Here is a 14814-nt window from a genome sequence, read left to right on the forward strand (position 1 = left end):
GGCGAAGCAAGCCGTCCGCTGATTGGACAGGCGAAGGCGAAAGCAAGCCGTCCACTAAGTGGACAATCCAGAGCATGCATTTGTGCCGGTGTCGACGATCGTTGTTCATATACGCACTCTTCATTCTCATCTTTCTTCCTAACTCTTACTCGGACAAGCAAATCCCCTATGCCATCCATAATGGTACACTCTATCCATACACCACATCCTCCCTTCCGTGGATGTTCCACGGGTTTCGGCTGGTGAATATGAATGATCGTTTTTTTTTAAGGCCATTTTTCCCCGCTAGAGCAGGGGTTAGCCTTGCGGGCCCCATGACAATCATGGTTCCCTCTTTTTTGAGGCAATGTTTTTATGACCGGATGCCCTTCCTGACACCAACCCTTGGTCACGCTCTTACGATGTGCAGGGTTACGGTGTACCTATTCTAAATCGAGGTACACACCGGGATCATTCATCCCAGCAAGCTGGTGCTCAATTTGCCGACCTCGGAAGGATGACAGGGTGAGTCAACCCCCCTGGCGTTAATTCAGCAATCGACCGGGATTCGAACCCAGGATCCTAGGATCCCAAGCCGGCACCCTAACCGCTAAGCCAACACCAGGCCCGGAGGAAGAGGAAGAGGAAGAGTATTGCAAGGAAGAGTGTAAACTTGAAGTGTTGTTTCTGAATCGCTCACAATGGGGCAGATTTCCCTATCAAGTTTTAACCCTTCCTAAGATTACCATGTTCTAATGTTTTATTAACTTCTTTTTCTGCAACTTGTTTATGTTCTTGGTTTGTATTTTATTTATTTATTTATTTATTTTTTGTTTTGTATACAAGATCGAGGCTCGTGAAAGAGCGAACATTAATCACACAGAAAGACAAACAGACACACAAAACAAATAACATCGGGAGCGGTAGACAAGATGGGGAGAGAGGGGGAAGGACACAAACACAACATTTGAGAGCAGGGACCGAGAGACATGGAGACATCGAGAGAACTGTGGGAGGGAGAGGGCTTTGGGGGGGAGGCATGAGAAGGGGGGCGGGGGGTGGGAGAGGTATAAAACATATGGACACTGCCAAGACTTCCAGGAAAGAAGTTGGAATTTCAAACAAGGTGGATCTGGGGTGAATTAGTGGGGGTAGAAAAGGTCAAGGTTTTGGATGGGGGAAGATAAGAGATGGTGGTGAACAGCTGTTTTGAAGACCTGGAGGGAGGAGTGTGATTGAAGTGAGTGTGGGAGTTTGTTCCAGAGGCGGGAGAAAAGAGGAATGAAAGAGTGAAGGTGAGCAGAGAGCCGAGATTTCGGCAGTTTAACCATCAGAGGGTGGCTGGCAGATCTTGTGCGACCTGTAGGAATATTTGGGGGACAGAGCACAGAGAGAGCTGGGGGAGCAAGGCCGGAGAGGAGTCGGTAGAAGACAGAAAGACCACCTACCTGCCTGCGGTGAGTGAGTGAAAGGCCCTCAGAGATAGCTTCATCGCGGGAGATTCCAATGATTCTGAAAGCTTTGGATTCAACAGCGTGAAGCCGAGCCAGGTGTGAAGCAGGAGCACCAGCCCATAGGGGAGAACAGTATTCCATTGAGCTGCGGATGAAAGCCTTGTATGTGGTGAGGAGCTCAGGTGTGCCTAGGAAGGACTTCGCACGACGGAGGATGCCCAGTCGGCGACTGGCTTTGGAGGCCAGCTTGGAAATGTGGTTTTCCCAAGAAAGATCATGGCAGATGGTGAGACCCAAAAGCTTGAGCGACAGAACTTCTTGGAGAGGATTGTTGAGAAAGTAGATGGGAGGGTTGTCCAGTCGATCTTTTCGGAGAGACATAGTAAGAGTGTGAGATTTGTCAGGATTGAAAGACATGTTCCACATGTTTGACCAGTCTGTGATTTTGTCCAGGTCTTCAGAGAGTGAGGAGGCTGCAGACTGCCGATCTGAGGGAAGAGGAATGGAGCGGCAGAGAGTGGAGTCATCAGCAAAGAGATACAGAGGATTTTCCAGAGAGTCGGAGAGATCATTGATAAAGACCAGAAAAAGCACAGGGCCCAGCACACTGCCTTGGGGAACTCCAGCCTGAACGGGAAGGGGAGATGAGAGAAATCCATTCAGGGCCACACGTTGACTACGACCAGAGAGGAAGTCCGCAAGCCATGCATGGAGATTTCCATGGATACCATAGGAGGAGAGTTTGGTGAGCGGAGCTGGGTGCCAGACCGTATCGAAGGCACGTGATATGTCAAGGGAGACAGCTCTGATTTCCTGTTTGGCATTGAGGACCTCCATCCATTGTTGAGACAGCAGAAGCAGCATGTCCAGAGTAGAGTGACCTGGTCTGAAACCAAATTGATGATCAGAGATCAAGCCATTGGAGAAGAGGAAAGATTTCATATCCGAAGCAATGATGGATTCCATGACTTTGCTGATAATTGGGAGCAGGCTGATTGGTCTGTAGTTGTAAGGATCTGTTTTTGCACCTTTTTTGTGTAAAGCGGTAATGTTTGCTGATTTCCAGGATGCTGGCAGATGACCTTGAGCAAAGGATAGGGTGAAAAGAACAGAGAGAGGGTGAGATAGAGCGGCAGAGCAGGATTTTAGGACCCGTGGGCTGAAGCCATCTGGTCCAGTTGCAGAATCAGAGTCGAGGTTTGACAAAAACTCCTCCACCTTGTCAGGAGAGAAGGTCACAGAGTCCAGGAGCAGTTTGGTTCGACTGGGAAAGGTGGGAACAGAGAGAGATGGGTTTGGGACTAAGGATTTTGAGGCAAACACAGAGTTGAGGCATTCGGCTTTGTCACGTGCGATGTCAACTGTGTGGCCATTTGAGGTAAGGGAGGGGATGGAGGGGGAACAAACACCAGAAACGGATTTGACCAGACGCCACCAGGATTTGGAGGAAGGAGACAGGTTTGAGAGTTCATTCTTGAGTGAGGAGAGATAGTGCTTCCTGGCACTCCTGAGGGTAGACACACACTTGTTCCGAGCTTGGTGGAAGGAACTGAGATTTCCTTCAGTTGGATTAGCCTTCCAAGAGGCAAAGGCAAGTTGTTTCAGGGCAACTGCCTCACCACAAGATTCAGTGTACCATGGACGGGAGGAAGGGTAAGACAACTGAAGGCGAGATGGGATAAATCTGTGCATGAGAGATCAGTTTGCTTTGGAAGAATTCCCAGGAAGAATTGATGTCAGAGGCAGTGGAGATGGGAGACCAATCCAGACGATTGATGGCTGCTTGAAGACCGTCCCAGTCGGCCTGAGTGAAATGCCAGACTCGTCGACGCTGAGGAGGCTCTCTGAGAATGGCCAGAGAGATGTCCACTTTGACAAGCACATGATCAGAAGAACCGATTGGAGCAGAAGAAGAGCAGCAGACATTAGCAGGGAAGTTAGTCATAAACAAGTCTAGAAGAGAAGATACTGCATTGGCTGAGATCCGGGTCGGGAAATTGACAGATTGTGTCAATCCCAGTGAATTATTACTGTCAATACTGTCAATCCCAGTATACTACACATTATACACAGAGATCAATAATTATTATCTAAATATGACGTGAAACTAATTACTAAGCACTGATATTTGATGTACAATGTGGCGATCTGCAATAATGAAGTATCTAATATTGCATGCCGGGTATCATTAATACATACACATATTTTGAAAACTTGACGTGCTTCGTGCTAAATTCTGACTACAGATTTGAAATTGGTGGCCCAGATTTAGCCAAGAACACCTGCATTTCCCTTGGGAGCAGACGAAAAGTTTTTTTTTGTTTCCCAGTGTTATTGGATGAAATGTATTTTGTGATGAACAAATTGAGGAATGACGTAGGAATCAACCCTGGTCCACAACCATCATAACGTCAACCTCGTTGCCCAATACCATTCTCATAGATCCTATATGTAACGTCATGGCACACACCAAGAAGGCCTACCTTTATGATCGCTACCTTTGTGTAGTCCCCAAGGAATTGTCTCATACTTGTATTACCCTTAGGATCCGGGGACAGTCGATAAATGTGCAGAGTTATTCATTCACAATCATTGAATCGATCATAAATGGGATTGTGATCTGCCTTCGGTGACAAGTACGACTCGGATACATGTGAATGAAGTCCCGAAGTTCTCATCGCTTGTTGGCCCAGAAAGAAAAACCGAAGATTGTACTTTTAAAGGAAATTGAGAGTTTCGTGTTGAAAACGGTGTTTTCGTTCTTTTTCTCCCAGTATTCTATATCGGATAAGATTCGTCAAACTCACTCCATACTTACACCACGTCCGCGAAGCAACAAGTGGGGCAAAGCAATTGGTTCACTTTGTCTCTGTTTACAAATGTGAGTTTACCATCGGGCAACAAGTTATTTAAATTTAAAGTTGTATTTTGAGCACGAATCGGAACGTGAACCTGTAGTTCTGCAGTACTTTGGCTCTGAATTTGGCAAATTGAATGGAATCCAGTCCCGATCACCTGTCTGGCAGTGAAACAAAATCGAAAATCATTCCAAACAGGAAATTTGCTGTTTTTCAGGACGCCATAGAGGACACAAACCACAGGCATGAAGAACTCGTGTAAAAAAAACAAACAAAAAAACACCTTTACAGGCCATTTTTTCCCCGCAAGCGGGGGTTGGCCTTTTTCGGGGGCCGTGGTTGTTGTTGTTTTTCAGTACCCTTTTTGAAGCAATGCTTTACGGCCGGATGCCCTTCCTGCCGCCAACCCTTTTTGTCGCCTTTTACGACAAGCAGGGAATTACCAGTGAACTGGTACTCAATTAGCCGACCTCGGAAGGATGACAGGCTGAGTCAACCCCCCTGGCGTTAATTCAGCAATCGACTGGGATTCGAACCCAGGATCCTAGGATCCTAAGCTGGCACCCTAGCCGCTAGCCCAACACCAGGCATGAAGAACTCGTGTGACGTGTTAAATTAGGCGGTGTAAAAGACGCTGCATCAACGGCGGCAAACTTCAAAAAAAACGTTTTTTTTTTCTACAACCTTTAAAATCTTAATTTTATTTCAAATGAATTATATACTTGAACACTGTAGAACACAAATCGCCTTCGTTCCGCTTTCAAAAAAACCTTCTGTTTGGCAGTATGGTACTTCGACAAAATATTACTCATTTTATGTCATCTCGACCGATCAAATTTTCTGCTCACAGACCCCGCCCATGTCATTTTTTTCTCAAGACTGTGCGGGGTAAGATGCTCTATGGACATTCTAGGTACCTCCCCCACCGAAGGTGGACAAAGGTTATGTTTTCACCTCTGTTTGTTTCTTCGTCTGTATATGAGCAGGATATTTCAGTTGTGAATCCTGTGTACAAATGTTGTGAATGGGTGAATGGAATGTCTACAAATATCAGAAGTTGTGAATGGATTCAGACAAAACTTGGTGGACAGATTGGGCGTGTGACCTGGACAAATTGATTAGCTTTTGGTAAAGATTTGGATCCAATAATTTTTTAATTCTTAAGTGATTCTTCACCATTGAGAGATTGGACCAAAATGATATATAACGTGATATTTCAAAAAGTTGTGGACGGATTGTGACCGAACTTGGTGGGCGAGTTGGTCAGGTGACAAGAACAAGCCGATTCGATTTTGGTTCAGGTTCGAATCCAGATCCGGCCTATCACTGGGATACAAAACGTCAACTAATCAGCCTGGCGGAGGTGTGCGCTCCACCGAGTACCTCTCTCTGTGTTTTAGTTTCAACCCTCCACCTTCGTGTTCCACGTATTTCCACGTACTGTTCTCAATCATTTGTGCCAAATGCGATTCACACGTTGCGTGATGTTCGTGATAATCGTTGCGTGATAATCCGAGAGGATTTTGATGTAAATACGCAGTTTGATACATAACGCAGTTTAATCTTTGTCATCACCATTTTTAATATCTTGTGTTATTTAACACTACCCTTCATAATATGAATTTGTGTTTATTTATTCTGCGAGACGACCAATGGTGAATAACGGAATTCCAAGAACGGATGTGTATCACAAGAACGTACTTTTAGGAATCTTTGTAAACTACGGTAGTTATTTTTCTTCAGATTTCTAGATATAAGTGAATATGCTTCTGTTTCTCCCCTCAAATTAAATTTGGTTCATTTTATCCTTTTATCTTTTACAAGCGTCTGTCTGCGATTGGTTTGTCATTGTAATGTACAAGTGGATATTAAATCTTTTATAATGCGGACCCTAAATGATCGTAACCCCGATACTGCCTTTTACACTTTCTACCAAACGTTGGTAAGGGGTGTTGCAAAACATTTTACCTTTTTCCCCCCCCGAGAACCCGTTACGGTTGTGCACGCATTCGGGGGAAAAAAAGGTAAAATGTTTTGTAACACCCCTTAGATGTATATTTGGCGGAATATTGCGTCACTCCTCCAGAACCAGTGTCGGTCCAATAATGGTTGAGTCGGTTCCTCGAGTGACTTTCCTCAATGTCACATGTCGAGAGGTGCTGAGCTCGTAATTGTAGCTTTCGATTTTTATTTTTCCAATGTTTTTGCTTTTGAACCAATTGCTAACAGACACAACAACACAACAACATGCATTTTAAGGCCATTTTCCCTGCGAGAGCAGGGGTTAGCCTTACGGTCCCCATGACAATCTTCTCCATTTTGCCCTATTTTCTGCATCTCTCCTTGTTAACCCCCTTGCCCGCATTTCTTCTTCCACCATCTTTAGCCAAGTCTTTCTCGGTCTTCCCCGTCCTCTACTTCCTTCTACATTCATTTCCATCACTCTTCTCAACCAGTCACTTTCATCCTTCCTCAACACATGACCAAACCATCTCAACCTGTTCCTCTTCACAGCATCAATCACAGGCTCTATTCCCATCATCTTTCGCAATTCATCATTTGTCTTCCTCTCTCTCAACGATACTCCGCACATCCACCGAACCATTCGCATTTCCACCCTTTCCAGCCTTCGTTGCTGCTCTACGTTCATTACCCATGTCTCGCTCCCATAAATCATAACACTTCTCACACATGCAGCATACACCTTTCCCTTCAGCTTCAATGACACTTGCCTCCTCGTCAGCATGCCACTCAGTTAATGACACATGAGACACATGACACAATGCTAACAGACACAGCAGTATGGTAATGGTATTTTGCACTTTTACCGTAAAGGCCCTGATGTTCTACCAGCATGATGCTACCAAGTTGTTAATGATTCAGGTTTTTTATTTCTTTTTTTCCACAAAAGGGAAGCTCGTCGAAGAGCGACGTGACATAGGGGGAAAAGGCAACACATCACAGTGAGGTAACAAGCAGGGGAATGAACCAACAAATAGGAAGAGAGGGAGGGAAGGAAAGACTGAAACAGAGTCAGATGTGGCCCACAAGATTTAGTGGCTTGTACAAGGATGCACGGATAGAGCAAGGAATCACAAGAGCATACAACATGCAAAAGGACGCACGGAAGCAAAAGAGTACGTGACATGGATAAGGACACATGAACCCAGCACAGCATGGAAGCACAAGAGTACACAGCCCAAACAAGGATGTACGAAAACGCAAGGGCATATGGCCTGAAAATGACTCACGGACCCAGCATGAAAACACACATGAAGGGGCATGATGAGACGTCCAAGGACATTTCATCATCATCATCATCATCGTCATCATGTACCATGTCATATGCAGAGCATTGATGTTACCAAAGCAGTTACTAAGCTACAATCCTGGATGGGTCGCCACTCCGACTCAGGAATTCAGGGCAGGAATTTTGTAATTTGACTAGGGTGTCCGGTGCTAGCCCGTCTTCTCTTCACGAACGACACTGTGGGGTCTTTAATGTCCACCAACTACTGACAGCAAACGGGATGCCCAGTTTAACGTCCTTTTTTTTTTCTTTTCTTTTTCTTTTTTGTATACAAGATCGAGGCTCGTGAAAGAGCTAACATTAATCACACAAAAAGTCAAACCGACACATAAAACACAAAAAATAAGGGGAGCGGTAGACAAGATGGGGAGAGAGGGGGAAGGACACAAACACAACATTTGAGAGCAGGGACATCGGGAGAAATGTGGGAGGGGGAGGGCTTGGGGGTGGGAGAGGTATAAAACATATGAACACTGCAAGGACTTCCAGGAAAGAAGTTGGAATTTCCAAAAAAAAAGTGTATCTGGGGTGAATTAGCAGGGGTAGAAAAGATCAAGGTTTTGGATGGGGCTGTTTTGGAATAGCTGTTTTAAAGACCTGGAGGGGGGAGAGGGATTGAAGGGAGTGTGGGAGTTTGTTCCAGAGGCAGGAGAAAAGAGGAATGAAGAGTGAAGGTGAGCAGGGAGTCTAGATTTTGGCAGTTTAACCATAAGAGGGTTGCAGGCAGATCTTGTGCGACCTGTAGGAATATTTGGGGGACAGAGCACAGAGAGAGCTGGGGGAGCAAGGCCGGAGAGGAGTCGGTAGAAGACAGAAAGACCACCAACCTGCCTGCGGTGAGTGAGTGAAAGGCCCTCGGAGTTAACTTCATCGCGGGAGATTCCAATGATTCTGAAAGCTTTGGTTTCAACAGCGTGAAGCCGAGCTAGGTGTGAGGCAGGAGCTCCAGCCCAGAGGGGGGAGCAGACTCCATTGGGCTGTGGATGAAAGCCTTGTATGTGGTGAGGAGCTCAGGTGTGCCAAGGAAGGACGTCGCACGATGGAGGATGCCCAGTCGGCGACTGGCTTTGGAGGCCAGCCTGGAAATGTGGTTTTCCCAGAAAAGTTAATGGCAGATTGTGAGACTCAAAGCTTGAGCGACAGAACTTCTTGGAGAGGATTGTTGAGAAAGTAGATGGGAGGGTTTTCCAGTCGGTCCTTTCGGAGAGACATAGTAAGAGTGTGAGATTTGTCACAGACTGGTCAAACGTTCGTCCGGGGAACGAGCACACATTGCTGAATTTCCCTGCCTGCGAAACGCCGCAATGATAGTTTACATGTGCGTCGGGATTCGAACCAGGCTAGATGGCTTTGAGGTGAGGGTGTGCACCTTTAGGCCAGCCTGCCAGCCCAAGTACATTACATGAACACACGAACTAGAACCGTTAAACAAGACGATTCCAAAACGGGTATCCCCAGCCTTGGAAGACTCCCTCGTGGACAAGTTACGTCACATTGCATAACAAACAATATAGATTATGACAACAATCGTGTACATTACATTGTAACTTCCTATCGGAACTCTGTGTAACTATAAAAAAAAAAATTACGTTTGTAAAGTGGACTCCAACAGTGATTATGTTTGGTGCTTTGGACCGGAATTGGATGCCAAATAATTTATCTGTATATTTGTCAAATTACTTTGTGGACTAAACAATCGCTTTATTGTCCCTCGCCTTCACAAAACAAGGCCTTTGAATGACTAAAAATATTGTGTGCCGCTAATGCCAAGGAGATAAAGCGTAGCCAAGGCTAGCGTGCGAGTTTCTGCCCTTTGGAGTCGGTCTTTGTCCACTTTTTTGATCCCCATGCTTCTGCTGGCCTTGTTTGACTTGTGCACCTCAGGGCCTCCTAATCCTCTCCATCCCTGCTGTCGCTTTTTTTGCATACACAGTCGAGGCTCATGGAAGAGCCGAGAACTCAGAACGGATCAGGACGAAACGGGAAGAAAGGAACAGTAGAGACGGGGGAGGCGGGATGACACATGAACATCGGGGTTGAGGGACAAAATCGAGGGAGATTTGGAGGGACGAGGGACCGGAGGAAGAATGAGGATGAGGGCAGGACACAGGGCATGAACACGGTGGATACAGACACAAAGAAACTCTCAATCACAGAAGTTGAAGGAAAAGCTGGAAATTTGGAAATAACTTGGAAATAAATAACTGGCCTTGCCCCCCCCAGCTCTCTCTGGGCTCTGTCCCGCAAAATATTCCTACAGGTCGCACAAGATCTGCCTGCAACCCTCTTTTGGTCAAACTGCCAAAATCTAGGCTCTCTTCTCACCTTCACTCCTTCATTCCTCTTTTCTCCCGCCTCTGGAACAAACTCCCTCACTCTCTTCAATCCCACTCCACCCTCCAGGTCTTTAAAACAGCTGTTCACCACCATCTCTTATCTTCCCCCATCCAAAACCTTGATCTTTTCTACCCCCGCTAATTTCACCCCAATTCCACTTTTTTGAAATACCAACTTCTGTCCTGGAAGTCCTTGGTGTCCTTGTGTTTTATACTTCTCCCTCCCACCCCCCCCCCCCTTCCCACGCCTCCTCCCCCCAAGCCCTCTCCCTTCCACACATCTCCCTGCTCTCAAATGTTGTGTTTGTGTGCTTCCCCTTCTCTCCCCATCTTGTTTTCCGCTCCCTCTTTTTATATATTTTGTTTGTCTGGTTGGTTTTCTTTGTGAAATGTTAGCTCTTTCACGAGCCTCGATTCAGTATACAAAAACAAACAAACAAAAAAAAACTTGGCTTGGAGGAGGAGGGTGTTAATGGGGTTGAAAAGATCATGGTTGCGGATGTGGGTGACTCGAGATGGTGGTGAACAGCTGGCTTGAAACCCTGCGGGGAAGAAAGACCTTGAAGAGACTGAGGAAGTTGGTTCCAACTGGCCTTGTACTTTAACCCTTTGTACTTTGTAAAGTTTATACATTTTGTTATTGTTTTAACTGCTGCTGGTGACCTTTGGCTTACCTGTGCTTAGTTACCTACTCCCTTCAGCTCCACAATATTTTGATCAGTTATTTTTTTTCTTCCCACCAATTGTTTCACTCCTTGTTCAAGTGCTACTCGTACATAATAATAATAATAATAATGAATAATATTAATTAACGTTATATGCTGTTTCCCCCCACACCCCCCCCCCCCCCCTCCTTGCCCTCACATCCGCCTCTGTGGGCAGTTCGGAGCCGAGTTTCGCCGCTTCTCCATCGTGCGTGCCAAACCTGGCCGTTTCGATGAATTCTACCAGCTGGTCCAGCACGTGCACCGGGTGCCCACCTCGGAGCTCATCGTGGGATATGCCGACATACACGGAGACCTCCTGCCCATCAACAATGACGATAACTTCTTCAAAGCTGTCAGCACTGCGGCGCCGCTTCTTCGGGTCATCGTCCAGAGAAAAGGTAACCATTCACATTTCATAATGTGCCTGACTCGTAACGTGACCCCTCGCGTTTCTTACTATGCACGGTTTGTGACGTGACCCTTCACTTTTCGTACTGTGAACGACTTGTGATGAGACCTCTCACATTTTGTACTGTCAACAGCTTGTGATGTGACCCCTCACATTTTGTACTGTGAACGACTTGTGATGTGACCCCTCACATTTTGTACTGTCAACAGCTTGTGATGTGACCCCTCACATTTTGTACTGTCAACAGCTTGTGATGTGACCCCTCACATTTCGTACTGTGAATGGCTTGTGATGTGACCCCTCACATTTTGTACTGTGAACAGCCTGTGACGTGACCTCTCACATTTCGTACTGTGCACGGCTTGTGACGTGACCTCTCACATTTCGTACTGTGCACGGCTTGTGACGTGACCTCACATTTTGTACGTCATGTGACCCCTCATGTTTCATACTGTGAACAGCAGCTTGTGACATGACTCCTCACATTTCGTACTGTGAACATCTTGTGACGTGACCCCTCATGTTTCGTACTGTGCACGGCTTGTGATGAGTACAATTGTGACTCGTTTACCTTCCGTGCTCATTTTAAGTTCCTAACTGAAGACGTCTCGTCTGAAATGTTGTTTTCTTGCTGAAGCTCCATTAGTCTGATTTGGAACTCTTGTAAATATAAAATGGTTTCCCTACCGATGAAAATGCCATCATGGATCCTGAACTGGAAAAGGACCTCTCTGATCACGCGATATTTACAAAATGTAACATCTTGTAACGTACGTAGCGACCAAGGCTCGTGACCAAGGAGCACGCAAAGCAGATTTCTCGGCCTGTAACAAACAGGACCACGTGACGATACTTAGTGGTGTAAATCAGGAAATGTTCTGACCACCGAGCGGTTGTCCTCAGGGAATTAGGTAAGCCACAAGATCACCGCGTCCTGCATCCTTTGTGCCAGAGTTTATTCGCAGCAGCTGCTTGGCTCAGCAAATGAAAGATTTCCTTTGGATTTGCTTTGAGACGTAGAGAAGAGCCATGACCGGTTAGGTTATGTCAACCGTGTCGGCCATTAGCAGATGCTCGTTTTGGAACGAGAGCTTGCCCACGTGGTATTAGATCAATATTGGCTAAATGAGTTTGCAGTTTGCTTATTTAGCTTCTTCGAAAAGCTCCGGCACCCTGGGCCCCGTTGTTCTTAATGCATTGAGCTCGATTCGGCTGCGCGCTGCGTTTCGTGCTACGGTTGGTGGTTTGCGGACTCGTTTTTTCGAAACCTTAAAAAACATTTAGGTACAGAAGCAAGTATGAGGAAGGTAATTTGGTGTTGGCGAGGCCCTCACAATTCGTCTGTGGGCCCAGTCGACCACCGAGGTTTTATTCTAGTTGTTGAACTTAGGACTCCTCTCATGTTGAAAGTGTACACAAGCAAGTTGGTATGTGGAACCTCTACAGAAGTGGAACGGTCTAGTCTGTACACGATAATGATTCCTGGGTGACTGCACGCCCGCAACGGCCCCTTGATGCACGTGATGAATTTAATGATCTCGAGGCCATTCTGTGTCCCTAATTGCCTCTGCCATTCTTGAGAATGTCACCGGATGCAGTTTTCTTGTGGATCGATCGCCTCGATTGGGATGTGTCTCACCTTTCCGTACACCTTTGACGCACGAAGCTCGGTTCGCCTCCCCTGCTATCCAGAAAGCAGCTCGGTTTGATTCTTGTGTGCTGCGCAGGCCTCTGTGCGAGCTGTTTCTGCCAAACCGACGTGCCCTTACGTCCCGTTTGAGATCCGGGGGTGGGTCCGTGCATCCAAGAGGCTTATTAACAGTCGAGAGTTTATCAAAACATTCTGTTCCTTGCTGAGAAAGCAAAAAGCGTTCCCATTTGCACATCTGCAAAGTTGTTGGGAGATGAGCAGCACAATAAGAAAGAATATCCATTAAGCGCTGTCGTAAGGGTGGAGTGGAGAGCGTGTTGAATAAATGTGAGAAAGGGAATATCGGTGGTGTATAAGGGAGGGTCGTGGAGGAGGAGATGTGAGAGAAGGGGAAGGGATTGGGAATGAGGAGTGGGGGAGGAGTGAGTGGCAAACATTCTACCATTCCTATACTGTATGTCATTAATAAATAAATGGCATAAAGTGGTAAACACTAAAACCTGATCATTTGTTTCCTCTGTTTATGCTCGTAAAGCATTTGGTGAGTGGTACATGCAAGGGGATCTGAGTAAGCACACGTGCACAAAACACACACACACACACATACACACACACACACATATATATACACATACATATACACACATACACACACACATATACACACATATACACACACATACATGCACACACATATACACACATACATATACACACCCACAAACGCACACACACACTTTTTTTTTGATTTTTCATCTCAGATCGCAGTCACAAGTGTACAAACTCAAAAACTGTACAAACTGTTCAAACAAACTGATAATGATCAGATAATTCGATTATGTCATCACAATCGACCACGTCAGCATTCTGGGTAACCAACTGGATCCTTTCAAGGGCCTTTGGAAAACTCCAAATAGAAGCGTTCTTTGTTACTTTGCTGTTTCTTTGAAAGTGTCATGGCCGTGTGGAGTATGCTCCTGGCATTGTAGCGATCTGTAATGGACCTATCCTTGGAGTTGTTCGACACTCCGTCACCCACAGTATTCCAGTGAGTTAGTGAGAAAGCTGCCTTTATTAGCCGCGTCCGACTTTGCTGCGGGTCAAGCTGGGGGCACCGATGTCGAGTAAAAATGGGCAATGGGCCTCCGGAACAGCTGCCCTAGCATTAAACGTCCACTTCTCGTCCCCCAGCCACCATTCCAAGGGGAGTTGCTTGTGATAACATTGTGGAAATGGCCACTGTTTTGTTTTATTTATCATGATGAAAGCTAAAAAGAGAGGCCTGCCAGCTCATAAAAGGCTCAAGTTCCCCGTGCATCTTTGAATGGGACTCGTCCAAGGCACGCAGCTGCTTGGCCGCACCACGTCCATCTTCCGCTGGTAGCACATCGGGTTGCTTTCTTCCGTGAACTCATCTTATCGGTTCTTAGAGTGCCGGCATGCCAGCTAATGGTTAATGCACATTTTGGAGATCCTTCTTGGGAATAAATCATTTCTTTATGGATGTACCTGCACTCAGCTCTCTGCAGATCAGGAAGATCACAGGAAACTGAATGTTGCACCTTGTGTGGTAGCTTAAGGGACAGGTTAGTAGGCTTGGTGAGCTGTGTTAAAGGTTTGAGTGGATTGCGCTAGGCCTAGGACCAGTCAGTTAAGAGGATGAGTCGAGGAAGGGCACAACGCGGAGGTTTTGATCGGTACCTGTGTCGAACGTTCGAAGATGTCCCCATGTTCTAAAAACACAGAATGTCGACGTTATTTTATCTGGTGGTCTCGACAAGCAGCTGCAACACCTACCGCTCCAACGGGACAGATTCCACGGCATTAAGAGCACATGTAGAGGGGTTGGGATTGACTTCAGGCTCTGAACCCTGCACACAGACCAGCTTGCCGTTGATGCTCAACTAGGCAAAAGGCAACTAGGCCTAGGCCCTCTAGGCAAAAGCACCTCTCCCTTGGGTGCCTGAGCTTTGACGCCCAACCGACGGAAAGAGTGAACAGCCATCTGCTTGTTGATTGCTGCTCCAGGCTTCGCTCCATTGGCACCCTGACGGTCGTTTTGTTCTTTGATCTGCCCAAGTGGCCTTTCCAAATTTCAATGCTTATTACT

General features: G+C 46.3%; 1 protein-coding gene across 1 annotated transcript in view; it reads left to right on the forward strand.

Moving 5' to 3' along the window:
- LOC137417205 (partitioning defective 6 homolog beta) overlaps positions 1–14814 on the forward strand; it is a 65062-nt gene that overhangs the window by 21875 nt on the left and 28373 nt on the right. Inside the window, exon 2 of the mRNA XM_068103015.2 lies at positions 10820–11042. Coding sequence (XP_067959116.1) covers positions 10820–11042 — 223 coding nt within the window. The remainder of the gene's footprint in view (positions 1–10819; positions 11043–14814) is intronic.

This window comes from Myxine glutinosa, chromosome 9 (assembly GCF_964187855.1).
Source record: "Myxine glutinosa chromosome 9, kmMyxGlut1.1, whole genome shotgun sequence".
Lineage (NCBI taxonomy): Eukaryota > Metazoa > Chordata > Myxini > Myxiniformes > Myxinidae > Myxine > Myxine glutinosa.